The 25,426-nt window shown below is 34.2% G+C and overlaps 3 protein-coding genes and 1 pseudogene across 4 annotated transcripts in view; all 4 read left to right on the plus strand.

Annotated features, from left to right (window-relative positions):
- LOC147276154 (cytochrome b561 and DOMON domain-containing protein At4g12980 pseudogene) overlaps positions 1-566 on the plus strand; it is a 5,650-nt pseudogene extending 5,084 nt beyond the window's left edge. The window contains exons 2-3 of the transcript XR_015123852.1: positions 3-26; positions 101-566. The product of XR_015123852.1 is annotated as a cytochrome b561 and DOMON domain-containing protein At4g12980 pseudogene (transcript). The remainder of the gene's footprint in view (positions 1-2; positions 27-100) is intronic.
- Positions 567-7,642: 7,076 nt separating this feature from the next.
- LOC147276155 (protein DA1-like) lies at positions 7,643-9,682 on the plus strand. Its single transcript, XM_086254115.1, has 5 exons — positions 7,643-7,741; positions 7,846-8,046; positions 8,290-8,375; positions 9,015-9,079; positions 9,213-9,682. Exons 1-5 carry the CDS (start codon positions 7,643-7,645, stop codon positions 9,680-9,682), a joined length of 921 nt encoding a protein of 306 aa, XP_086110241.1.
- Positions 9,683-14,028: 4,346 nt separating this feature from the next.
- Positions 14,029-16,135, plus strand: LOC147276156 (protein DA1-like). The gene is made up of 4 exons (XM_086254116.1): positions 14,029-14,127; positions 14,220-14,420; positions 15,465-15,504; positions 15,669-16,135. The coding sequence occupies exons 1-4, from the start codon at positions 14,029-14,031 to the stop codon at positions 16,133-16,135; spliced, it is 807 nt and encodes a 268-aa protein (XP_086110242.1).
- A 2,705-nt stretch (positions 16,136-18,840) lies between these two features.
- On the plus strand, positions 18,841-25,330 carry LOC147276157 (lipase class 3 family protein). The gene is made up of 14 exons (XM_086253608.1): positions 18,841-19,373; positions 19,497-19,606; positions 19,713-19,775; positions 19,867-20,062; positions 20,196-20,300; positions 20,390-20,520; positions 20,633-21,200; positions 21,679-21,744; positions 21,908-21,984; positions 22,871-23,152; positions 23,249-23,588; positions 23,673-23,825; positions 23,984-24,520; positions 24,832-25,330. The coding sequence occupies exons 1-14, from the start codon at positions 19,107-19,109 to the stop codon at positions 25,018-25,020; spliced, it is 3,084 nt and encodes a 1,027-aa protein (XP_086109734.1). The 5' UTR covers positions 18,841-19,106; the 3' UTR covers positions 25,021-25,330.
- Positions 25,331-25,426: the final 96 nt, after the last annotated feature.

The following is a 25,426-nucleotide window of genomic DNA, read 5'->3' on the forward strand; positions in this document are numbered from 1 at the left end:
CCCTCTTCTCCCTTGCAACTGTGCAGGTATCATGTACTTGATAACATACACAGTTTTATGTTTGTCCATCTTCTTATTTCTTTAGGATCTTAATTTACAGGTTTTTGCATTGTTCTTGAGACCGAACAAGGACCACAAGTACCGGCTCTACTGGAACATCTACCACCACAGCATTGGATACGCGATACTCGTCCTTGGCATTGTCAATGTGTTTAAAGGCCTACACATACTGAATCCTCAACACAACTGAAGACCATTTACATAATTGTGATTGCTGTGTTGGGTGGAATTGCCTGCTGTTGGAAGCACTTACTTGGGTTGTAGTCTGGAAGAGAAGGTCAAGTAAGTCCACCAAGCCATATGATGGATAAGGCTGACCAGAAGCTTACTGATCTCCCATATATGGCAGATACTGATTTTGTAACATAATTATTGCCTCGATCACTTGTTTGAGATTTTGAGGTTTATTTATTTATATCACCCACTCTCTCATCTCTTGCTTGTATAATGGATTGGTTTCTTTAGGATTCTTGTTTAGTACATACAGAGTGTTGAGTTTCTGATTAGTCTAATGGTAGTAACTCCTGTGGATTCAAACAATATATGACCAGAAAATCTTTTGCAACCAAGGGATGTGATTCATACTATATACACCATTTTTGGATTGCAATCCCTTTTTGGTTCTCTGAACATTTAAAGATTGGTGCTCAAGTAGTCAAGTGGGTGTCTGACTAGTTAAGACACAAGCTTGGTACATCCAGGAACCATTACTCTAATGGCCAAGGCTATAAATTTAGTTAGTGTTCCTCACCTGAATCTGAACCATAAACACAGCCTTAACAGTTAACACACTTAATTGCTTTCCATGATAGAGACTTCCATAATGAGACAGCTCATTATGTTTTTATGACCAATCACTTTAATGCTTGATGATAATTTTATTTTAATATGATTTGAGATGGGAAACAGTAACAGGAACACATACATGATCAAAAATTGTCAATTTGTTAGTTGGAAATTTCTTGAGGCTCTGTGAACAGAGAAGTGGCATTAGCTGATTAGCCAGATTTAATTTTGGCATATAATAACTCAGGGCTAAAAAGCAGCAAAGCTGTTGCTTTTGGTCATCAACTTGACTTTATTTAAGGTGCCCCTAGGCTAGCTAGAGTCCCCACCCCATGCATTACTCCATGTCCCCCCCCCCCCCCACTGCTTTCATCACTTTTCACTGTTCCTGCTTTTGTTCTCTTTCTCTAATGCATAGCTTTTGTTTAATAATTATGTGATTCCCATGTGATGCATGGCTTTTCTCCCTTTATTACTTGGAAGGGGATGGCTCCCTTTTTCAGGGACAGTTGTCTTCTCACTAGCAAGACATTATTATGAGAATTAAAAAGGGGACAAAACAAGGATTAATTAAGAAAAAGTGTTCAGTGAAGGGTTTTTGGGCAATAAAAGAACTCAATAAACCCCACATGCAGTCACTAGGGATTGAAATTCCAAAGAATCTTACACAAATTCGAATTTCATCTGACATTATTATGAGAATTAAAAAGGGGACAAAACAAGGTTTAATTAAGAAAAAGTGTTAAGTGAAGGGTTTTTGGGGCAATAAAAGAACTCAATAAACCCCACATGTAGTCATTAGGGATTGAAATTCAAACATAATCTTACACGAATCCAAAATTTCATCTTTATGATGGAAAAAACTCTTACGACTAAATTTTTTATATAGTAAGTAAATTTGAGTGTTTCTATGCATGTGATAGTTCGAAGGTTCGAATTTACAACGCGCTTGAATTTATAAGGACTATTATATTTTACTTAAATTAAAATTATTATTTTGCCTTTTGATATGCTGTTAATACTTAATATTGATCATCTACAATGAAGGTGAAAGACTGAAAGGTAGGTAGGATATTATTATAAAGGAAGAGTGGTGTGGCACTGTGGCTACTAGCCTAGCTTGGTAGATAAAGCAACTGCAACGTCAAAGTGCTTTCCTGCTTTTTTTAAAAGCAAACTTTGATGATGACCATTGACCCACATCAACGATGAGTCAATGAGCAGGTGTGCAGAAAAAAACGAAATTGTGAAACTGAGTTAAAAAAATATCAACTTAGATGAACTATATTGTATTGTACAGTTGTCACCAAAAAAAATGTATACTAAACTCGTTGTAGGCTTGTAGCTTCCAACTGAGATCCTTCCATAATATTCTAGATTATAAACCAATAAACTATAGTTTTTCTTTTTGTCGGCCAAGAAACTATAGTTGAAATATATGTTGGTCACTTTTATTTATCTGGACTGACAGCGAACCTAACAGTCTAATACTCATCTAAAATCTAGCAATTATTAAAAGGCGGTTAATTTAAGAGTTAATTACATTTACACTTTTGAAGTTTATCGTTTTTTCGCATATACTCTATAGGGTTTTAATAATTACATGTACACCCATTAAAGTTTAAAAATTGTTGCATATAACCCCCTATAGTGAGACGAAAAATAATGAGAAATTATGTAAAAAGGCAGTGCTAAAGGGTGAAATGACCTAATAAGATTACTCAAGGTGTAAAAGGTCCAACCTCAATACAAATATTTATTTATTATTATTTTTTTTCTCTCGTGGGGGGTTATATGCAACAATTTAAAACCTCAAGAATTGTATGTGTAATTATTGAAACTCCAGGGGTGTATGTGAAAAAATGATAAACCTCATAAAGTATAAGTGTAATTAACTCTTAATTTAATTATATATATGGGCCATGTCATTGTAATGTAATGATGACTATGATTCTTTTAAAAGAAAAAAGTTGTTAGCATACCTGAAAATTCAAAATCTTTGCATTCAAAATTTGTAAATGTGACACAATATCTTCATTTTTATATTTTTTGGCTTATAGAATAAATATTTTGTAATATTGGGTGGACAATTTATGTATTTGCATATGAATATATATATATATATATATGGAGTTTGCTTGCATTAAGAATTTCGTATGATAAGTCTATAGAAATTAGGGGTGGGCTCGATTAGGTTTGATTTGATATCCTATTAAGTTCGGTTTGGACATCAAATTAGAACCAAACCAATAAATTTTAACTATTTGGTTTGGTTCGATTTATCATAAAAATAATTTGTAAACCGAACCAAATTAAACCACTCATAACCGATTTAGTTAAGTAGTGTGGGTGTAAAAAAAATAAATTTTGAATTCAACTACCATTAATCAAATAATTAATTATTAAATTTAAATAGCTTTATTAAAACATTCAAATGAACAATCTACACTAATATTGAATAAAATAATAAAACATCCAATAATATGAATATAAGAATATGTATTAAACAAACAAACAATTATGGAAGTTTGATCATAATATGCCACATATAATGAACAGTTTGATTCGATTTTACCAATTTCTAGAAATTTCAAACCGTAACCAAAACTAGCTAGTAAATTAAACCGGTTTTTAGGGGTTTGGTCCGACACCCCTAATAGGAACCCTATTTTTAACAAGTCAATCAGTCAAATCATAAAATAAAAAATGTTTGATATGGCTGGGAATTACGGATTACCTTTAAGGCTTTAACCCGTTTAGAATTTTCGTATGAGAATAAAAATTAATAAATGCACCAGGCAACCAGCCCATGCCTAAAAATAGATGAGCTCGCTGTCAATATATATAACTCAATACATGATAATGGGACCACTTTGGAAATGACTTTAACCCTTGCCTCTGGGCAATACATTTTTAATGTGGTCCGGAGTCCAGACCTTGATTGAACCACTGTTGTCTGAAAATCTGATGACCCATAGAGAAAAAAACAAAAAAAACTTCTACTAATATCTGGTAATTTGTTATAATAAATTAAATTAATTGATAATAAGTTGGAAATTAAAACACAGCTATTTAAATAGTTTGGTATGAGTAACACATGCTTTAAAGATTTGAAAACATTTTCTAAAAAAAATAATAATAAAATTAAACAAACCACATGCTTGGTGGGAATTTCTAAGATTAGGACTTGTGGGTGTGCTTGTGCCACTAAACCATAAAAATACAGCACGTATCTTTATCACTTTGAATATTTACCACTAATACCACATGGGCATGCAGTACTACTGACAACTTTAATGAGTGTTCTGAACTTCACCAATGCACTGATTCACAAAAAGTCCAAACCAAATAAATGATATCACATTCTTTTATTTGTTTTAAATTATATATTTTTAATGCTTAAAAATACTTACATATTAATATTAAAAAAAATTAGAATTAACTACCTAATTCTAATAACTTTTTAAAATACCAGCACATGGCTATTTTTTTTAATTTGGCTACTAACTTTCTTAAAACATTTTAGATTAGATACCAAACATTCTTTCCAGCCTAGCCCATTTCTAGTGGGCTTATTTCATATTTCTATTTTTCCCTTGGCCCGTTTATTGGGTTTAGTATAATTAATAATTGTTAAAAAATTACTGTTTGGTCGTTGTGCGAACAGTTACAACTAAATTATGACAGTCACAACTTAAATTTAATTAGTTGTGACTGACTGGATTAATTATTTTAAAAAATATATATAAACACAATATCATATAAATTAGGTTCAAAGCAATTACTTTACACAAAAGAAGACTTAGTGCATTATAGTGAGTGCCACAAAGGTTTTGAATTTTGATGTCAAATTGCGACTTTGTATTTGCATGTATGTTTAGTTTTCATTGTGACTTCTTTTCCATTCTTATGACAAGTGTGTGTTCTTTTAATGTCTTATAAATTATGATTTTCATTTTGCTACCTTTGTAATTTTTTCTTTGAGAGTAATAAGGTTAGAACCAATGAATCATTTGGGCTTTTGTTTCCTTTCCCCCCCCCCCTTTTTGGCAGAATAGGTTTACCGATACTTTTGCATTGATGTTGATTATGGGTTTCCATGTATTGTTCATGGGTTTGTCATTTTTTGAAATTAATTCATTGCTCAATGACCAACTCAGAGTTTTTCAGTAAAACAAGTATTAAAACTCAAAATTGGTAGTAAATAAGAATGCTGGTCTTGGTAAGCAAGGTTGGTTTAAGCCTTTTAACTCTAAATTTGTTCTTTGGGAATTTGAAATATTTTTGCTGGTTATGTAGGGAATACTCTGAACCTCTTCTCTATTTTACATGAGCTTTTATGTTAAACATTTAGGTATTTTATGTTAAACTTATCTTTTTCTTAATATTAGTCACAACTTCAAATTTTGTTATATGAGTTTTGGGGGTGGTTTAGGTGTACTTTCTATAGTTTGCATGCTGGAGTTTATGGTCTATCTTTTTCAAATTGTGACAGTCACAACTTCAGATTTAGTTGTGACTACAGAACAATCACAACTAAATTATGAGACAGTCACGGTTAAGTTGTGACTTGATTGAATGTTTTTGAAAAAATTGTACAACAATGTAGTATAAATAGAGGTCAAAGCAGTATTTTTTATACAAAATAAATACTAGTGCAATTGGGGAAGGTATCTCTTTCAACTTACCATGACAGTCACAACAAATTGTGAGACAGTCATAGTTTAACTTGTGACTTGTGACTGAATTAAAATTTTTTTTTAAATTGTATTACAATATTGGATAAATAGAGGTCAAAGTAATACTTTTATTGAAATTATTATGTAGTGTAGTGGTAAGATGTGTCTTTCTCTTGCATGAAAGGGGTTTGAATCCCTTTTATGCCAAGTTGTTTTTGTGTTGTTGAACGGCATTGGTCGGTGGTCGGCCGAACGGAGGTGGCCGGTGGTTGGTCGGACGGCAGTGGCCAGTGGTTGGCCGGACGGCGGTGGCCGGATGGACGACGGTGGCCAGTGGTGGGCCGGACGGAGGTGGCTGGTGGTGGGCCGGACGACGGTGGCCGGTGGTGGGCCGGACAACGGTGGCAGGTGGTCGGCCGGACGGAGGTGGCCGGTGGTTAGTTGAGAATTTTTTAAATTTTTTTTATTGTAGTGGCATATAATGTAATTTTTATGAATTCTAGTACCCTTTACTTTATTAGTTTGTTTGACTTTTCAACTAGTATCTAAACTAAAATGCTATTAAATTTTAGTACCTAAAATAAAAAATTATTAAAGGTTGGTATTTAAAGTCAATGGACCTTTAATATTATTAATAAGCAAATTTACTAATTCGAGTATTAATGTACAAATGAAGTCTAGGTAAAGTCTCTCTCTCTCTCTCTCTCTCTCTCTCTCAGCACACAATCACGTTTTAGGATCTACATCTCTATCATGCAATTCGGATTATATTTTAGGGATCAGTGTTAAATTCGGATTATAATTTAGGGGCATTGCTAAATTCGGGTTATGGACTCTTATTAAGGCTCAGATGCTTACCTTCTGGGCCCATAATGCGAGTTATAGCGTTTCAGTCCCAAAGGCCTACGAAATGTTGAACTCCAAATGATAGGCCTATTATTCCTGCCCAGTTCAATATTGCATTAACGAGTAGGCCCAGGTTTGAAATGAATCAATGCGTGGCCCACGGCCTACTAGCGAGCCCAAACTTAAATTTTTTAGTTTTGGTCAGTCCAAACTAATCTGAAGTTCTGAACATTAAATGGGCACAAAAAATAATAATTGCTAAATAGTTTTTATACGAGTAAAAATTACATATTAAAGGAGAATGTGCTAATCTTGCGAAAAGAGTAATGTAGGTTAAAGACTTCTAGTCAAAGGCTTATCTTATTGAAACTAAATAAAATAACAACTTAATAAAAATAGAGCACGTAACAAAATAGGAGATGATCCAATTCCTTTGTTTGTTATTTTGGCGTTAGAAAAGGGGAATTCTCAAGACTGAAGCCTCTGGTGTGCTCTCTTTTCCTCTCTCACGTTCATTTATTTTTTCTTTTCCTTTTTCTCTATTCATAAAATTTAATATGATTTTATGAAAATCTCTCACTAAACATGTAAGTCTCCAAATCTCTCTATTATATTATCTCTTCTCGATAATCAATTTTTAACCTCAATTGCTCTCACCCTAACCCCGGCTTAAATCTCCAACTCTTCTCTAGCTATTGCTAATTCTCAAAATCAATCTTTCACCCCAGAAAAAAAAAAAAAAAACTCAAAATCAATCAAGAATTTGGGATGAGCTGAGATTATTAGGGCGGGTGATTGGTTAATGGTGAATATTGTGGTAAGACCCTACCTCTCAAATTTCAATCTATTTTATTTTTACTCATTTAATATTGAGAATTTTAAACTCATAAGTGCCTGTTTGGCAATACTATTTAAAAGCGTTTTTATTTGTGTTTGTCAAAAAGAAAAATAGTACTTATAAAACACTTACCCTTCCGAGTATATTTACAAAAAACATTTTGATTTTTAATAAAATAATCTGTGTTTCTAACAGAATTGCTTTTCTGACTTATTTGAGAGTGCCCTTCTAGGGTTTAGGGGGATAGGCTGAATATTCTGTATATATTTAGGTTCACAGCGCTATATATTCTCTCCCTCAATTAAATCACATTGTTCAATACCAATAATATCTTTTCCAATTTTTAGTTAATTAATTTCATTTAATGTAGAATTTTGTATATGAGCTTTGGTGGATTTTCATTGCAGTATTTGATTGAACTCGATCAATCGGAATGCAAGTGGGTTCTGGGACTCCGACCTGTGAGAGTCGGCCGATGTGTGAAGCTTGTCATGCGGGTTGGATTAAGGGACTGCCATCACCCAAAAAAAAGGTTAATTTGTGCAAAAACAAACATTTTTTATTTATTTTAATTGTGTTCTAAACTTCTAATGAATTTGGAATTTTAATTTTCTTTCTTAATTTGCCTACATGCAGCCAGCAAACATAAAATATATAAACTTTAGTGATGGCCGAATATATTGCTCAGATTGCTATTCTATTGCTACCATCCATCCAGACGAATATAAACCTCTTATTCAAAAAGTACATCACTTCTTTACAAGTTTAAATCTTGATGTGGATGAACGCATTTCTATCTTGTTCGTGGATAGAAATGAGATGAGTAGATTGGACAAAGTAAGTTGCAAATTAATTTTTCTGAAATTGTATGGTTCCAATTTTATTAAAACTATATATTGCTAATTGCATTATTTTCAATTCATTGATCGAAGAGTTGGACAGAAGGTTATACCATATTTCATACCTGTGCTATCACGAGGGTAAGATTTTCATTGATCGGAATTAATTAATTGATTTTTTTTAAGAAAAAAAAAACTATTATTTGTGCTATAAAACCTTTCTTGTTTTGGATTGTAACAGATTGATAAATGTACACAACATGGAGAAAAGGTTGAGGTGGAGCCAACTTCTGGCATAACAATTTTGCTTTTGTTTGGAGTACCAGAGTATATATCTTACCTCATATCTTCTTTCTCAAATACCTTTTATATACTTTATACTTAACATCAATTTTCTATATTGAATTATATAGTAAGTGATTTTTTAAATATTTTTTTCTAACTACCAAATCTACTTTCATTGGCATCTTATTTAGTTTTGACAAGCAAAAATAGAATAATGACATAATTTGGTAGACATATTAATGTAATCAACGAACCAATTATATATGTGTTTTGTTACATGTAATGCAACTATGATTTTTTATTTTTTTGCAAGGCCAAATTTCACTTTTGATCTTTTGTAGTTTAGGTTAAGTTTCACTTTTTAGTTTCAAATGTTTTGATCTCCTCCTTTTTACTAACCATCAGTAATTTGGAGACAAATTTAATAAATTAATGGAAAAAAATGCTCACTTGTCTTTGAATTGCAATGGTTTGTAAAGTACACCAAAATCAGAACAATTGAAACTATAAGAACGAAAGTGGAATCCAACCTAAACACAAGGTTCAAGTGAAATTTAAGTGGAACCTAGCCTAATTTCAATGTCAAGATATGTTGACTCATTAAATTTTTTATTTCTGAAATTATGTAACTATAGTCAATTTGTTTTGTTTAACTCTAAAGTTTTATCTGCATACATGCAGTGTGATAATGGGTGGAACCTTGGCACACGAGATGATGCATGTATGGTTAAGAGTTCAAGGTTTGAATGATCTAGATTTAGCTACTTAGAGAGTCCAATATTATTTATAACTAGCTAACAGATTATATCATATGCATGTTTTCATTTCTTTATTTTTCGTAATTAATTATTTGGTGTTTGTGTTGTATGTCTAATATATATATAGGTTGTAAAACATTGGAAAGAAAAGTTGAAGAAGGTATTTGCGAAGTAATGAGCTACAAATGGATGGAAGAGTTTTGTGAGTTTTGTTCAACCGATGGAGTTGACTCCTCATACAAAGTTGGCAATAAGCAGCAGGTTGACTATAGAGCATATTTGAGAGAATATCGCGCAGCACTGATAGAAAATAGAAAAGACGAAATTTATGGGCAAGGATTCAGAGAGGCTAAGGAGGCTATCGACAAATTTGGCCTCAAACCTACATTACACCATATCGTTAAGAAAGGAAGTCTTCCTACATATGAATCTAAAGCAGAATTGAAACACGACCATGATTACATTTTGATATATCGTGCTGAATTCAGATTGGAATATGAATCTAAAGCAGAAGAATTCAAACCCAACCAAACCCTCCTTTACTCCAGAAACACCATGCACCCAAGCGTTTTGACGTACCCATCAATGTGATTTCTTTGGAAACCTAGCTAATAACCTCATATTGTACAAGAGAAACGCAGTACTCATTTATGATTTATATATGATTTTGCTTATGGATTTTGATTTCTGAATATTTGATCCATTTTTAATTCTTTTAATAGGTAAATTAATAAAGGTAGAAATGTAACAGTTTTGTTACGATAGGCAAATGGATCAAGTAATACAATATTTTTTTAGTTACATCAAAAGGGTTAGAATTTGTGACTTATTATAATCCTAAGATATTTTCCTACATCCTCAACAAGGTAAAGATAAAGATACTACATCTCCTCAACAAGATCATGGGTTTTGCTCCAGAATGGGGTTCATCTTATTTTGCTCCAGTCTTTTTGCAATGACTCGCCGGCCCCGGAAATAGCTTGACCAATATCTGTATTGACCAGAATGGGGTTCATCTTATTTTGCTCCAGTCTTCGAATGGTTCTGACCCTGCTGTACGTGTTGGCTTTGTTTGCTCTTGTGCCCCATAACCTAAAATCATTTAATTTCACTTGCAAACTTTATTTTTTAATAACAAAATTATATACCAAAATCTGAATTATTATATACGATAACTTGAATTACTAAAATCACTTAATTTCACTTGCAAACTTCTTTTAATACTTTTTTGTTCTTTGAATCCCTCTCTGACAGTAGATGAAGTAGCTATATCTCTGAAGCAACTTCAAGCCAAATCAAGAAAGAAGCAGACAGTGAGAAGGTCCTCAACGGCATAAAGATTGCTGTCGTGATGAAAGATAGTCACATACACTATATATGAAGGTACTATGGAGGGCATTGATGCCCATTTAAACTTGGGTCTTAGTCATGCAATCGAAACTCACATTCTGGCCTGATCTGAATGAAAATCCAAACAGGTAACATCATATATAAGTTCTGTGTTTAATTTGCATTTATATATAATTTGTCTGTTTCGACATGGAATTGAAGTGTTTGCTTACAATTAGTTTGCAGTCTATATTTAATATTTATTTTTGTTTTGAGATTTTAATTGGTTGGTAACCTTACATATATTTGATGTATTGGTTATTTCATTGCTTTTGCTTTAAGTGCTCTTTATATACTTTATTTACAATATCATCGATTACTCAACTAATTATCTCTTGTAATTCTTATATATATATATCTTGTATTCTTGTTTAATTGGACTGTTTTTACTTTTTTTTTTTTTCTTTTACCACAGACTCACAGTGATGAGTTTACTGCTGCCGGAAGGTTTATGATCATAAGGCACGAAGATCAGACGATTAATTATATGCCGCAGTAATATTGGCTTGGTAAGTAAACATGCAATAAAGTAATTAAATTTATGCAATTTAGGGTATCTGTACGTTGTTTGATGCAGTATATATTGAATCTAATTAATATGTTGCATGTGCACACATATATATATATATATATATATATATATATGCATGAAGCAGCTGGTTCCTGGTGGTTTGTTGCCTGGAGACCCGGCTGCCTATGCTGCGGGTGTTTACAGAAGGCGCTATTCACAATTAAGGAGTAGTTTCAAATGTTGAAGCAGCAGGTTCAACCCGATCAGCTCATCAAATGCAACATTGGGAAAAGAATTGGAGTACTAATGACAAATGATGAGATGGAATTTGAAGGGACACTGGAGGGTGTGGACGACCAGGGAAACCTGTTACTCAGTTCTGTCGTCGAGACACATGTCTCCAGTCCTCAATACAATTGGTTGGTAACCTCAATTATTTGATGTACTGCTTCTTTAATTCAATTGAAAACATATAAGATATAGCTATTCATTTCTTTTGCATAAGTGTTCTTTATATACTTTATTTACTATATCATTGATTATTCAATTAATTCTCTCTCAGTGAGGTTACTGCTGATGGACGGTTTATAATAAGGCACGATGATGAGACGATTATTCTCCTGGGTAGAAATATTGCATGGTAAGTAAACATGCAATCTCAACATTGTTTGAATTTCAGTAGGTATTTGATCTAACATGTAGTGTACAAATATATGCACGCATGCAGCTGGTTCCTGGCGGTTTGCCTGCAGACTCTCATCCCCATGCTGCTGGAGTTTAGGTGTTGATGGTTGAAACTTGAATCTCGCCCTGTTTCACACAAAATTGAAGTTTGCATTTCATAAGTGATCGACCACGTACCTCGTACATTTTAGAAGACATATATTGTGATCATGTCCCTTACAAAGATACAATTCAGACCCACTTGTATAGGTGTGTCTTAACTCGATGTATTAAAAATATTGTGTTCTATAACTCGATCGATTTAAAAGAACCATGCATGGAATCCTAATAATAACCCTCAAAAACCTTTATACGTACACTCATAATATATATAATGCAGTAAAAAATTTCTTTTATACTTGATATACAAGCTTGGCCCAGAACTCTGCTAAGGCTCTTTCATGATCGAGGACCTCTAGGAAGCAAGGGATTCTGTGGCCAAGTCTCCTCTCATGAGTTCAGTGTTATCCTTGACATTGTATTCAAGGATGTAACACTGGACCAGAGATTGGTTTCTCACTGTGAACAAGCACTGGGATCAATCTTTTTGTGAAATGGGTTGTATGGTAAAAAGTAATTAAATCACTATCCTCTTCTATATACTTTACAGTTCACACCCTTGAGTTCCAGAGTCCATATATATTAAATGGGAGGGTACCCATCAAACATATGATCTGCATATGCCGAGTCCAACAAGTTAAGCCACCATCCAAATGGATGATAATAACTTAAGGTTACCATTGCACTAAATGAATTTGTTTCTGTAAATTGTAGCATTCCATGAATGCAAAAGTAAAATATGGCTACCAATTTCACTTAATTTTTATGAAGTTTGTAGCTGCATTTTACTTTTCATATATATATCCTCATCTTCTCTTTGCTGCCACTCCATTTCATTTTCTTCCACTTTTCATCTTGGTCATCTATGCCAGAGATTACAAAAGATTTCGCAAGTAGAGGGCAGAGGATTTTCATTTGGAATCTCAGCCGGCCCCTAGCTAGTGACTAGTGTACGTTTGCCTGATCGATATCCAGCATTTGGAATAAACAATGATTAGTGGGAATTTGTGTATATCATGTGCTATATATGGATCAATGCTTGGTGGGAATTTGTGTTGAAACTCATATATAGTTTATGTTCACATTTTTGAAATAAATGAAACAAAAGAGTTGGAGTAGAGATTGAAGAGAAGGATATGGAGGGTTTGCTAGCTTCCACTTAACTTGGCCCATCTTACTCAAATTGTTTTTTTTTTTTTTGTTACCGAGGGTGTTCTAGGCCAACTTCGCTCATCAGACTAATCACTTAGGCCGGTTAATTTAATTTGTGCGAATGTCACACAAAACGTGAAAGATACTCATTACTTTTATCCGTTGGATTTTTTTTAATGATGTGGGACGGCTGAGATTGAAAGTAGAGTACTACAAATAGGAGAGGATCAATCCAATTCCTTTTTGGTTATTTTGGCGTTAGAAAAGGGGAACTCTCAAGAGTCAAGACTGAAGCCTCTGGTGTGCTCTCTTTTCCTCTCTCACGTTAATTTATTTTTACTTTTCCTTTTTCTCTATTCATAAAATTTAATATGATTTTATGAAAATCTCTCACTAAACATGCAAGTCTCCAAATCTCTCTATTATATTATCTCTTCTATATAATCAATTTTTAATCACAATTGCTCTCACCCTAACCCCGGCCTAAATCTCTAACTCTTCTCTAGCTATTGCTAATTCTCAAAATCAATCTTTCACCCCAAAAAAAAAAAATCTCAAAATCAATGAAGAATTTGGGATGAGCTGAGATTATTAGGGCGGGTGATTGGTTAATTGTGAATATTGTACGTGGTAAGACCCTCTCCTCTCAAATTTCAATCTATTTTATGTTTACTCATTTAATAATGAAAATTTTAGATTCATAGGAACCTGTTTGACAATACTATTTAAAAGCGTTTTTATTTGTGTTTGCAAAAAAAAAAAAAAATTCAAATAGTACTTAGAAAACACTTACGCTTCCAAGTATAAATTTTTAATAAAATAATCTATATATGTTTCTAACAGAATTGCTTTTATGACTTATTTGATAGTGCCCTTCTAGGGTTTAGGGTGATAGGCTGAATATTCTGTATATATTTAGCTAGGTTCACAGCGCTATATATTATCTCCTTCAATTAAATCACATTGTTCAATACCAATAATATCTTTTCTAATTTTTAGTTAATTAATGTCATTTAATGTAGAATACTTTTATTCCAAGATTTTTAAGTTTATTTAGAATTTTGAATATCAGCTTTGGTAAATTTGAATGAACTCAATCGGAATGCAAGTGGCTTCTGGGACTCCGACCTGTGAGAGTCGGCCGATGTGTCAAGCTTGTCATGCGGGTTGGATTAAGGGACTGCCATCACCCCAAAAAAAGGTTAATTTGTGCAACAACAAACATTTTTTATTTTAATTGTGTTTTAATGAATTTGGAATTTTAATTTTCTTTCTTAATTTGCCTACATGCAGCCAGCAAACATAAAATATATAAACTTTAGTGATGGTGGAATATATTGCTCAGATTGCTATTCTATTGCTACCATCTATCCAGACGAATATAAACCTCTTATTCAAAAAGTAAATGACTTCTTTACAAGTTTAAATCTTGATGTGGATGAACGCATTTCTATCTTGTTCGTGGATAGACATGAGATGAGTAGATTGGACAAAGTAAGTTGCAAATTTTTCTGAAATTGTATGGTTTCAATTTTATTAAAACTATATATTGCTAATTGCATTATTTTCAATTCATTCGAAGAGTTGGACAGAAGGTTATACCATATTTCATACCTGTGCTATCACGAGGGTAAGATTTTAATTGATCGGAATTAATTAATTGATTTTTTCTTTTGAGAAAAAAAAATTATTATTTGTGCTATAAAACCTTTCTTGTTTTGGATTGTATTAGATTGGTAAATTTACACAACATGGAGAAAAGGTTGAGGTGGAGACCACATCAACAACAACTTCTGGCATAACAATTTTGCTTTTGTTTGGACGACCGGAGTATATATCTTACCTCATATCTTCTTTCTCAAATACCTTTTATATACTTTATACTTAATATCAATTTTCTATATTGAATTTATGAATTATATAGTAAGTGAGTTTTTAAATATTTTTTCTAACTACCAAATCTACTTTCATTTGCATCTTATTTAGTTTTGACAAGCAAAAATAGAATAATGACATAATTTGATAGACATATATATTAATGTAATCAACGAACCAATTATATATGTGTCTTGTTACATGTAATGCAACTATGATTTTTTTTTTTTTTTTTGCAAGGCCAAATTTCACTTTTGATCTTTGCAGTTTAATTAGGTTAAGTTTCACTTTTTAGTTTCAAATGTTCTAATTTTGCCCATGTATTTCACTTTTTAGTTTCAAATGTTTTGATCTCTTCTGTTTTACTAAACATCAATAATTTGGAGACAAATTTAACAAATTAATAGACAAAAATGCTCACTTGTATTTGAATTGCAACGGTTTGTAAAGTACACTAAAATCAGAACAATTGAAACTATAAGAATGAAAGTGGAATTCAACCCAAACATAAGGTTCAAGTGAAATTTAAGTGGAACCTAACCTAATTAATTTCAATGTCAAGATATGTTGACTCATTAAATTTTTTATTTCTGAAATTATGTAACTAGCTATACTCGATCAATTTTTTTACGTAACTCTAAAGTTTTATCTGCATACATGCAGTGTGATAATGGGTGGAACCTTGGCACACGAGATGATGCATGTATGGTTAAGAGTTCAAGGTTTGAATGATCTAGATTTAGCTACTTAGAGAGTCCAATATTAATTATAACTAACAGATTATATCATATATATGTTTTCATTTCTTTATTTAATTTTCCTAATTAATTATTTGGTGTTTGTGTTGTATGTCTAATTAATATATAGGTTGTAAAACATTGGAAAGAAAAGTTGAAGAAGGTATTTGTGAAGTAATGAGCTACAAATGGATGGAAGAGTTTTGTGAGTTTTGTTCAAGTGATGGTGTTGACTCCTCATACAAAGTTGGCAATAAGCAGCAGGTTGACTATAGAGCATATTTGAGAGAATATCGCGCAGCACTGATGGAAAATAGAGAGGACGAAATTTATGGGCAAGGATTCAGAGAGGCTAAGGAGGCTGTCGACAAATTTGGCCTCAAACCTACATTACACCATATCGTTAAGAAAGGAAGTTTTCCTACATATGAATCTAAAGCAGAATTGAAACACATCCATGATAATTACATTTTGATATATCGTGCTGAATCTAGATTCGAATATGAATCTAAAGCAGAAGAATTCAAACCCAACAAAACCCTCCTTTATTCCAGAAACACCATGCACCCAAGCGTTTTGACGTATCCATCAATATGATTTCTTAATTTGGAAACCTAGTTAATAACCTCTTCTTGTACAAGAGAAACCCAGTACTCATTTATGATTCATATATGATTTTGCTTCTGAATTTTAATTTCTGAATATTTGATCATTTTTCAATTCTCTAATAGGTAAATTAATAAAGGTGGGAATGTAACAGTTTTGTTACAATAGGTATTTAGGATGAAATAATACAATATTTTTTTAATTAGTTACATCAAAAGGGTTAGAACCTGTGACTTATTATAATCTTTAACATATTTTCCTACATCCTCAACAAGATAAAGATAAAGATATTCGTCTCTCCAACAAGATCATGGGTAGTTTTGTCTTTTTGAAATGACTCGCCAGCCTCGGAAATAGCTTGACCAACATTTATCTTCTTGCTAAATAGTTTTTATATGAAGTAAAAATTACATATTAATGGAGAATGTGCTAATCTTGCGAAAAGAGAAATGTAGGTTAATGAATAAAACATATTTTTATAACTTTTTATTGAAAATATTATGATACTCGAATTTTTGGTTTCTTAAATTTAATAAACATATATTATGACACTAAAAATAAAATATGGATTATCACTTGTTTTGCTTTTTCATTTTAACTTTTAATTATAGATTTATTTTTCTTTAAAATAAGTTATAGTCTTGTTTTGTATAACTATTTAATAACTCACAGTTGATTTTAATATGAATTGAGAATGACCATACTTGACTAGTTGACTGCCATATGTACTTTGCGAATAAAAGTATCACCTTAACAAAAAAGGTTCAATTGAAAAGCAACTCATGAGACTTTATATTATGATCAACACGTAAGAGAATTTTTCTTTTTTTAAACTTAGTCTTCAAGATAATATAAGTGTTCGAAAATGATTAAGAAATTAGTTAAAATTAAAATTGGTTAATTAAAATAGGTTGTTGATGTTCTCGTATGGTAGATCTGTTTAATCATTTTCTAACATATAAAAAGAGTGCTGCTATTTGCACTCTTTTTTTTTTTTTGCATATCTCTACCAACTTATTTTGTGAAATTACTTAATTGACACAAAATGAAATTAGCTTAAAGGACAACCCACATCATTTGAAAAAAAAAAAAAAAAAAAAAAAACCTCTCCTTATACACCTCAAGCCCAACACTCATAAACCACAACTACACACCCCATCATCAACCTCTCGTCCAACCACAACCAAAACACACCCCACCTGTGACCCCACCTCCATCCCAAAATTAACGACACTCACCTCCCGCTGTCAACTCGCCTTCATCGCCGCCATGCATCATCTCTCCACCATAGCTATTGGAAGTTGGAGACATGTCTTAACTTAAAATTTTTGGAGTTGAATGTAAATCTAATACTTTCTTATCTAATTTTAATTGGTTAATCAATTTCAATACATTTTTCGTCTATTTGCGATGATTTGGAGTGAGGTTTTTTAGAGTGCAAGAATGAAATTTTTTGATTATTCATTTTCAGATTCGCAGGTCGTTCGGCACTGGTCTGTTGAACATTTCTATTTCGTTCAGTAGTAAGCTGTCGAACGAAACTGAAAGGTTCGACAGCTTACTACCGAACGATGTTTGGTAGCTTATTACCGAACGAAATCGAAATGTTAGGTAGATCAGTGCCGAACGACCTGCGAAACCTTATAACCCAAACCCGAAATTTCAATCTTGAAACCCAGAAAATCCGCTCTCCAAATTATCTCAAACAGAAAAAAAAAATAGGTCTTAGGAGGGATTAACCAATTTAAATTTGACAAAAAAACCTAAATTTGCATATGAATCAAAATAATTTAGCTTAAGGCATAACTATGGGTTGACAACAATGGCTATGATGTTATAGTAAGGTGGTGAAACCACCAACAACGGATTGATAGTAGTGAATTAAAGACGACTTCGACGGCAGTGGTGACGACTCTGATGATGATATTGGTATACAGGGGTGTGTTCTTAGCTAGGATCGGGTGAGGGTGGGGGTGTGTATTATCTGAAAGGGTTGAGTAAGTGTGTATTGTTTGAATGGATTGAGTGGGGTGTGTAAGAGAAATTTGGTAAAATTAATGAGATTGTGGGTATTTTGGTAATGAGAGGAGTGTGTTAAAGAGAAATTTTACATTTTAAAAGATGATAGGAGATGTGTAGGAGAAAAGTGTATGCAAAAAGAAAAAAAATGTGTGTAAATAGTAGCTACTTATAAAAATCTAGTTGGTTTTTTTGATGTGTTTTTTCACATGATATAACTTTGTTGTCTACATCAGCGCAAGTGAATCTCACACATACTATATACAATTAAAGTTAACAAGAAAGTTAATATAATAGGCACATTGCAATTTTTATAAACTTTAGGTTTTATTTTTAAATTTTTTGAATATTGAATACCAAAATGAAAAATGACATATATTTAAGGTGTGCAAAGTGTAATTGATCCTAAAATATATATAGTAGAATTAAATTGTAAAATATGAATGAAACGAACTTATAATTAGTAATAGTTTTTCCTCACAAAATCCCAAATTCGAAATCTAAAAATAATAGAAAATTCATATATTTATCTCATAACAATATGGGTGATGTTGAACCGACATATCACATACACATAGGACTAGGATGAGAAATGTAAATGAGTAAAATGCAGTTATAGATAATTTGAGATACTTCAAAATTAAGAATTGGAAAAATAAAATAAGAAAGAAGAATGTGAAACTCCGATTCGCAGTCAAAATGCAATCAAATCGTCGTCTGTCCGATTCGCAGGTATATGCCTCCGCTGACCGCAAACGATTCTCTACTATTTTCCGAATCCCCGTTTAAATCTTTTTGTTTTTTTTTTTGTTGGTAATAAAAATAAAAATAAATAAATCAATAATAAAAAAAACCGCACACGCTGTCTCGCCGCGAGTCACTGTCGCTTCGCTGCGCTTCGTGATCTTCCCCGTCGTGGTTACAGAAACCGATCGCTACAACAATGGAGTCGATGCAGAGCCGGGTGGAGTCGTGGATGAAGGAGCAGCGAGCCAGGTTTATGAAGGTGTCGTGGGGCCCGCTGCAATGGCGGATGAGGTGGCCGTGGATTCTGAACGACGGCGACCGCCAGCAGCGGAAGTGGATCCAGAAGGAGTACGAGCGCCGCCGCAAGCAACTCCACGATCTCTGCGGCGCCGTCAAGGCCAACTCGGTCTCCGACTTGCAGGACATCCTCTGCTGCATGGTCCTCTCCGAGTGCGTCTACAAGGTGGACACTGAAATCAAACTCAACTCTCTCACATTCAATTACCATTTGTTCAATCTCAATTTCCATATATATATATATGTATGTATATGTAATGCTTGCTGTATGTGAATGAATGCTTCGTAGAGACCTGCTTCCGAATTGGTTCGCGCCGTGGACAAATTTAAAGCGGACTTTGGAGGACAAATTGTTTCTTTGGAGCGTGTTCAACCTTCTTCGGATCACGTTCCTCACAGGTGTTTGATATTTTGTTTGTTTGTTTGGTTGTTTGTTTAATTTCAAAGTTTGAGTCTTTTGGTCTATTATTAATTTATTTAGCTATTGTGCGTTTCTCTCTTGCAGGTATCTGTTGGCGGAAGCAGGTGATACATTATTTGCTTCCTTCATTGGAACGAAGCAGTACAAGTAAGCGCCATTTGGTTTGATATAATTCGTTGAGCATTGTTAGCTTGATAAACAGAATTCATTCACTTGTTTGTTATTTTATATCATGAAGGGATGTGATGACCGATGCGAATATATTGCAAGGTGCTATATTTCATGAGGATGCCTTGGAGGATGATACTGATGGGACTGAGACTAATAAATGTAACCCACCTGAAAACCGAAAGGGAAATGTGGAGAATTTGTTTAATCCTCTTGAATCAAAAGCGAAGCAAGTAAATGATAAAGCTAAACCTGCTGCTCATCGGGTATGATGGCACTCTGTTTGTTGGAACTTGTATCACTCCTGCAGTCCCACCCACATATGCATTTGATCTTATGCATGTACATTCCCCCCGGACGATGTTCTAACCTGCTATACTTTCAAATTGTTATCTTTAGGGGTTCTTGGCTCGCGCTAAAGGGATACCTGCTCTGGAGTTGTACAGGCTTGCTCAAAAGAAAAAACGGAACCTTGTGTTATGTGGACACTCACTTGGTGGAGCGGTAAGTCTGATTAGCTTCTCTGTTTAATTATTAGTGACTGCATTGCTTGTTAGTTAAACTTCTTACTGTAAGTGCTTTTGCCTGTGTAGGTGGCAGTACTAGCAACCCTTGCTATTTTGAGGGTTGTTGCTGCTTCTTCTTCATTAAAGGATAATGAAAATGTTCGAGTCAAATGCATAACATTTTCCCAGCCCCCTGTTGGGAATGCAGCTTTAAGAGAGTAGGTTTCTGGTCCCTTGTGAACTGACTTTCTGTGGCATTCAGGTTCTTTCATCTCTATTATCTTATTTCAACATAACTAAATCTATGCTTTTTATTCTTGTCTTTTATAGTTATGTTAATAGAAAGGGGTGGCAGCATTACTTCAAGAGTTACTGCATTCCAGAAGATCTGGTGCCTCGCATCTTGTCTCCTGCTTATTTTCACCATTATAATGCACAACCTCTTTCAGTGTCTGCTGAAACTGCAACTACTAACATATCCATGTTAAAAAGTGAGGAAGTATTAGAAAAACGCAAAGAGAATGAGGGGGAGCGGTTGGTTCTGGGTTTGGGACCTGTACAGAGCTCTATCTGGAGACTTTCAAGGCTTGTTCCCTTAGAGGGCGTAAGAAGACAATTTAATAAGTACAGAGGAAGGAAAGTTGAATCTGTTGAAACATCTTCTCAGTCAGATTCTGCTGCAGCGACTTTAGTAGATGAAGACATGGTCCGACCACAGTCTCTTGAAATCCAGGAGGGTTCTGATGGTATATCTCTTAAGCCTATCTCTGATAACGACAAAGAGTCACCAGATGTGGCATCAAGTGGAAAGAGCGCTAAAAAAAGCACCACTAAAAATGGGGATGGTAGGAAATGGCGCAGGGTACCTTCTTTACCTTCATATGTACCATTCGGGGAGGTATGTACTACAAACTGATAACCCTCTTTCTAATGGTTTGTTTTGGATTTGGGTGCATGCATGAGAGACTGGAAAGTAATCCAAACTATGTAATGTCTGATGGAATGCTGCCATCAGTCTGTATTTTGTTGTGTCTTCTGATGTTGGTACTTATTGGGTTTGTATGCAATCAGCTGTATGCTGGAGTACTTAATTGGAAGTCACTTATTCTTGGTTTTGTCATATTTGATGTTGTCTCTTAGTCTAACATATATGCTATGTATTCTTGGTGTTTCATGAACATGATTTTGTGCTTGCTGAAATCCCCCTCCCTTTCCAAAAAAGTAAAAGAGAAAGAAAACACCCGGATTGCCCTACTGTTAGAAAATTTAATATTGACATTATTAAATATTCAATTTTGAATGAGCTTTATGCTGTAGTAGACGAGGGCATAAAATTAATTTTGTGAGCTCATCAGAAATATGTTATTTTGTGCCAGCTTTATCTCTTGGAAAATTCATCAGTGGAGTCACTATCAGATGCAGAATACTCAAAGTTGACATCGGTATGAGCTTCCTTTGCTTGACCATCATTTTTTTGTGTGTAAATTATAATATTTTCTCCTGCATAGAGTTTTTGAGTTCTACAGTTTTGCTTGTTCTCAAGTAGTTGTAGTAATGTCTGGAATTTCTCATTTTATTTGCTTCTTCTGGCAAAGGCATTTTCAGGTCAGATCTGTGATTGCGGAACTTAGGGAACGATTTCAATCACATTCAATGAAGGCATATAGATCTCGATTCCAGAGGTAATAAATGTTTCTACATTCAAAAGTGTCTCCTTAATTTGTTAATTAGATTTTGAGTTGTGCTTCTGCATCATCTTTTCTTCCCAAATTTGTCATTACATCGGTTGGCGGGATTTTGTTATCATATTTTTGCCCAATGTATAACTTCTACTTCTATATTCTGTTTTCCTTTTCAGTTTATTTTCTTTTGTTGATTTGTTTCATCCTGTTATTCTTACAAAATATTAATCTTCGCAAATATCAAATCACAGTTGAACCTTGGTCAACCAAGCACCTGACTTATAAATTGATCAAGTGGTCAAGTGTTCAATAATTGTGTAGATATATATCCAGGAATGAGACATGGTCTAGTGTAGTCTGGTCAGTGCAGCTAGTTTGAAATCACTTGTCTTCCACCTCCTACTTCGGAGTTCACTGTGATTATAAATAGAGAGAGGTGCTTCCACATTTAGGAAGCCTCCATTAGTGCATCTGGTTTGAAATCACTTGTCTTCCACTTCCTACTTTGAAGTTCACTGTAATTATAAATAGAGAGAGGTACTTCCACATCTAGGAAGCCTCATTACACTAGGCTTGAGATAATATATAGTTTTTAAAGTCTTCATAGTTTCTTGACGTGTCTGCCAAAAATAACATGCTCAGATCTTGGATTTCTAGGGCATCATGCACCATGTCCTTAGATTAGCCATAACTTAAACTAAATGATGTCCAAATTTTGCAATCTTGGGCCATCATCTAGGTAATTGAGAAGATCTGCCCAGAACTTGAAATCTCTGCAAGTGATGCTTTGAAAATGCAATCTCATGTACTTCATTTTGACATTATTTATCATGCAATTCTAAGTATTTAAAGTTTATCACTTGGTGTAACCTTGTTTCCTCTGCAGAATCTATGACCTGTGCATGAGAGATGATACCTCTCCTTTTTTAGGAATAGAGCAACTGCAGCAGTTTCCGCATCTTCAGCAATGGCTTGGTCTTGCAGTTGCAGGAACTGTGGAACTTGGGCATATTGTTGAGTCTCCAGTTATCCATACAGCTACTTCAGTTGCTCCTCTTGGATGGAATGGCGTACCTGGTGGTAAGAATGGAGACCCGTTAAAAGTTGATATCACTGGTTTTGGATTGCATCTTTGTACACTTGTTCACGCTCAAGTGAATGGTAACTGGTATTGTTCATTCACTTCATTGAAACTTTATTCCGACCTTCATTGATGTCTCTATGCATGATTTTCATATCTATATGACATTACATCTTCATTCAGGTGTTCAACTACAGTAGAATCTTTTCCTTCAACCCCAACTTACTCTTCAAATTATGGAGAGAAGCCAGAACTACAAAATATGAGAGTCTTAGTTGGGGCTCCATTAAGACAGCCACCAATGCATCAGATGGTAGCAGATTCATTGATGCATGTGTTTCATTCTATTGATTCCAACACAGCTAATCTCAATAGGGAGCACACTTCAGGACCATATCATGAGGAAAAGTCCATCCTTCCTGAAGGTTTAAGTGATTTTTTCATCTTTTGCACCAGTGATTTTACCACGGTCTCTAAAGAGGTTCATGTGAGAACTCGTAGGGTGCGGTTACTTGGCCTTGAGGTATTGATGTTTTAAATTCTTGGTCAATTTTTTTTGTATATTTTGTTTTCCATGCAGTGATTTGCATGATTTATTGACTATTAGGGTGCCGGTAAGACTTCTCTTTTTAAGGCAATAATATCCCAAGGCAGAATAACCAATATTTCCAAAGTTGAGAACCTGCTTCCGGAGACTGATATCCAAGAAGGTATTTCTGGTGGTTTATGCTTCTGTGATTCAGTAGGGGTAAATTTGCAGGTATTTCCTCCTTCCTCAATGTCCCCATTGGCATGGAATATCTTATCTTTGGTATAAGTGTATAACATATGAGTTGGTTTTTTGGCTGAATATCTGAGTTATTTACGTAATCCTCTTTCTCATTATTTATAGTCATATTTCTGGAATTCGTATTACAGGAGCTAAATTCAGAGGCCACTCGTTTCAGAGATGAACTATGGACAGGAATTCGTGATCTTAATCGAAAGACAGACTTGATTGTTCTTGTCCATAACCTGTCTCATAGAATACCTCGCTTTAATCACTCAAATGGATCACAGCAAAAGCCAGCCCTTTCACTTCTACTGGATGAAGCTAAATCGCTTGGAATTCCTTGGGTTCTTGCTGTAACAAACAAATTTTCTGTCAGTGCTCATCAGCAGAAATCAGCGATCGATGCTGTTGTCCAGTCATACCAAGCATCTCCAAGCACCTCTGGCGTTATCAATTCCTGTCCATATGTCATGCCCAGTGCTGCAAATACCACGTTGCCATGGGGTGCAATCACTGGAGATGCTGATAGGAGGATAGTCGCTCAAAAGATATTTTTTGCTCCCATCAATCTTGTGAGGAGGCCTTTCCAGAAGAAAGAAATCATTCTCCCAGTGGAGGGTGTCAACTCTCTTTGTCAAGTAGTCCATCACGTGCTTCGGAGCCATGAGGAAGCCTCCTTTCAGGTAAACAAACGTCTAATAAATTTTATGGTTAACATGAAGGATGTTAATATTTTATTTATTAATTTATTTTTAAAATTCTTCCCTTCCCTAAGCTTATCTTTGTCCATGGTGGGTGTTCTGTTCTAAAAACCACTTAAGTGCATTGGTGCTCTCATTTGGGTTGCTCTTTTCATTCATATTAAATGTCGTCTTGTCATGTTACAGTTCTTTGATTATTGATATACTTGATATGCTTATGGACGGGGTGGGTGCCGGGTGGTCTATTTATCTGTCAAACTATTGACGTTTACTACATGTTTTCCATTTTCAAGGAACTTGCTAGAGATAGGCTTTTGGTGGAAATGGCACGAGAGCGTGAAATGGCTATGAATGCGAGTCGTGATTCTCAAGCCAAGGCAAATTCACTTTCAGCTGCAGCTGTGGGTGCTTCCCTCGGAGCTGGTCTTGGCATTGTCTTGGCTGTTGTCATGGGTGCAGCATCTGCCTTGAGGAAACCTTAAGAACTCACATGTCTGATATATTTATTCAACATAGTCAGTAGTTGGTTACAGGATCTGCCTTGTTTCAAGTTACTCGTAGCTGATTAGAGGCCATTTTTTCATTTTTGTTCCTGTTAAATTTATTAGTGGCAAGAAAAATGGGTCTTGTAGATGGAAAATGTTCTCCCGAAAACCATGTCAATTTAGATTGCTATCTTGTTCCTAATGTATAGAGATTTTTTATTTTTGAAATAGATATTTAGTTCAGGTAACCTTGTATACAATTCCACAATGGTTTTGTAAGAAAGAAAGAAAGAAAAAAGAAGCTGGCCATTGCCTTTTCATTTCCTTGATTCTTTTTTATTTTTGTTTTGTTTTCAATCTCCGTGCACCCATAGGCAAAGTTGGAAGTTTTGAAATTTGTTTT

This window comes from Dryas octopetala, chromosome 8 (assembly GCF_963921425.1).
Source record: "Dryas octopetala chromosome 8, drDryOcto1.1, whole genome shotgun sequence".
NCBI lineage: Eukaryota > Viridiplantae > Streptophyta > Magnoliopsida > Rosales > Rosaceae > Dryas > Dryas octopetala.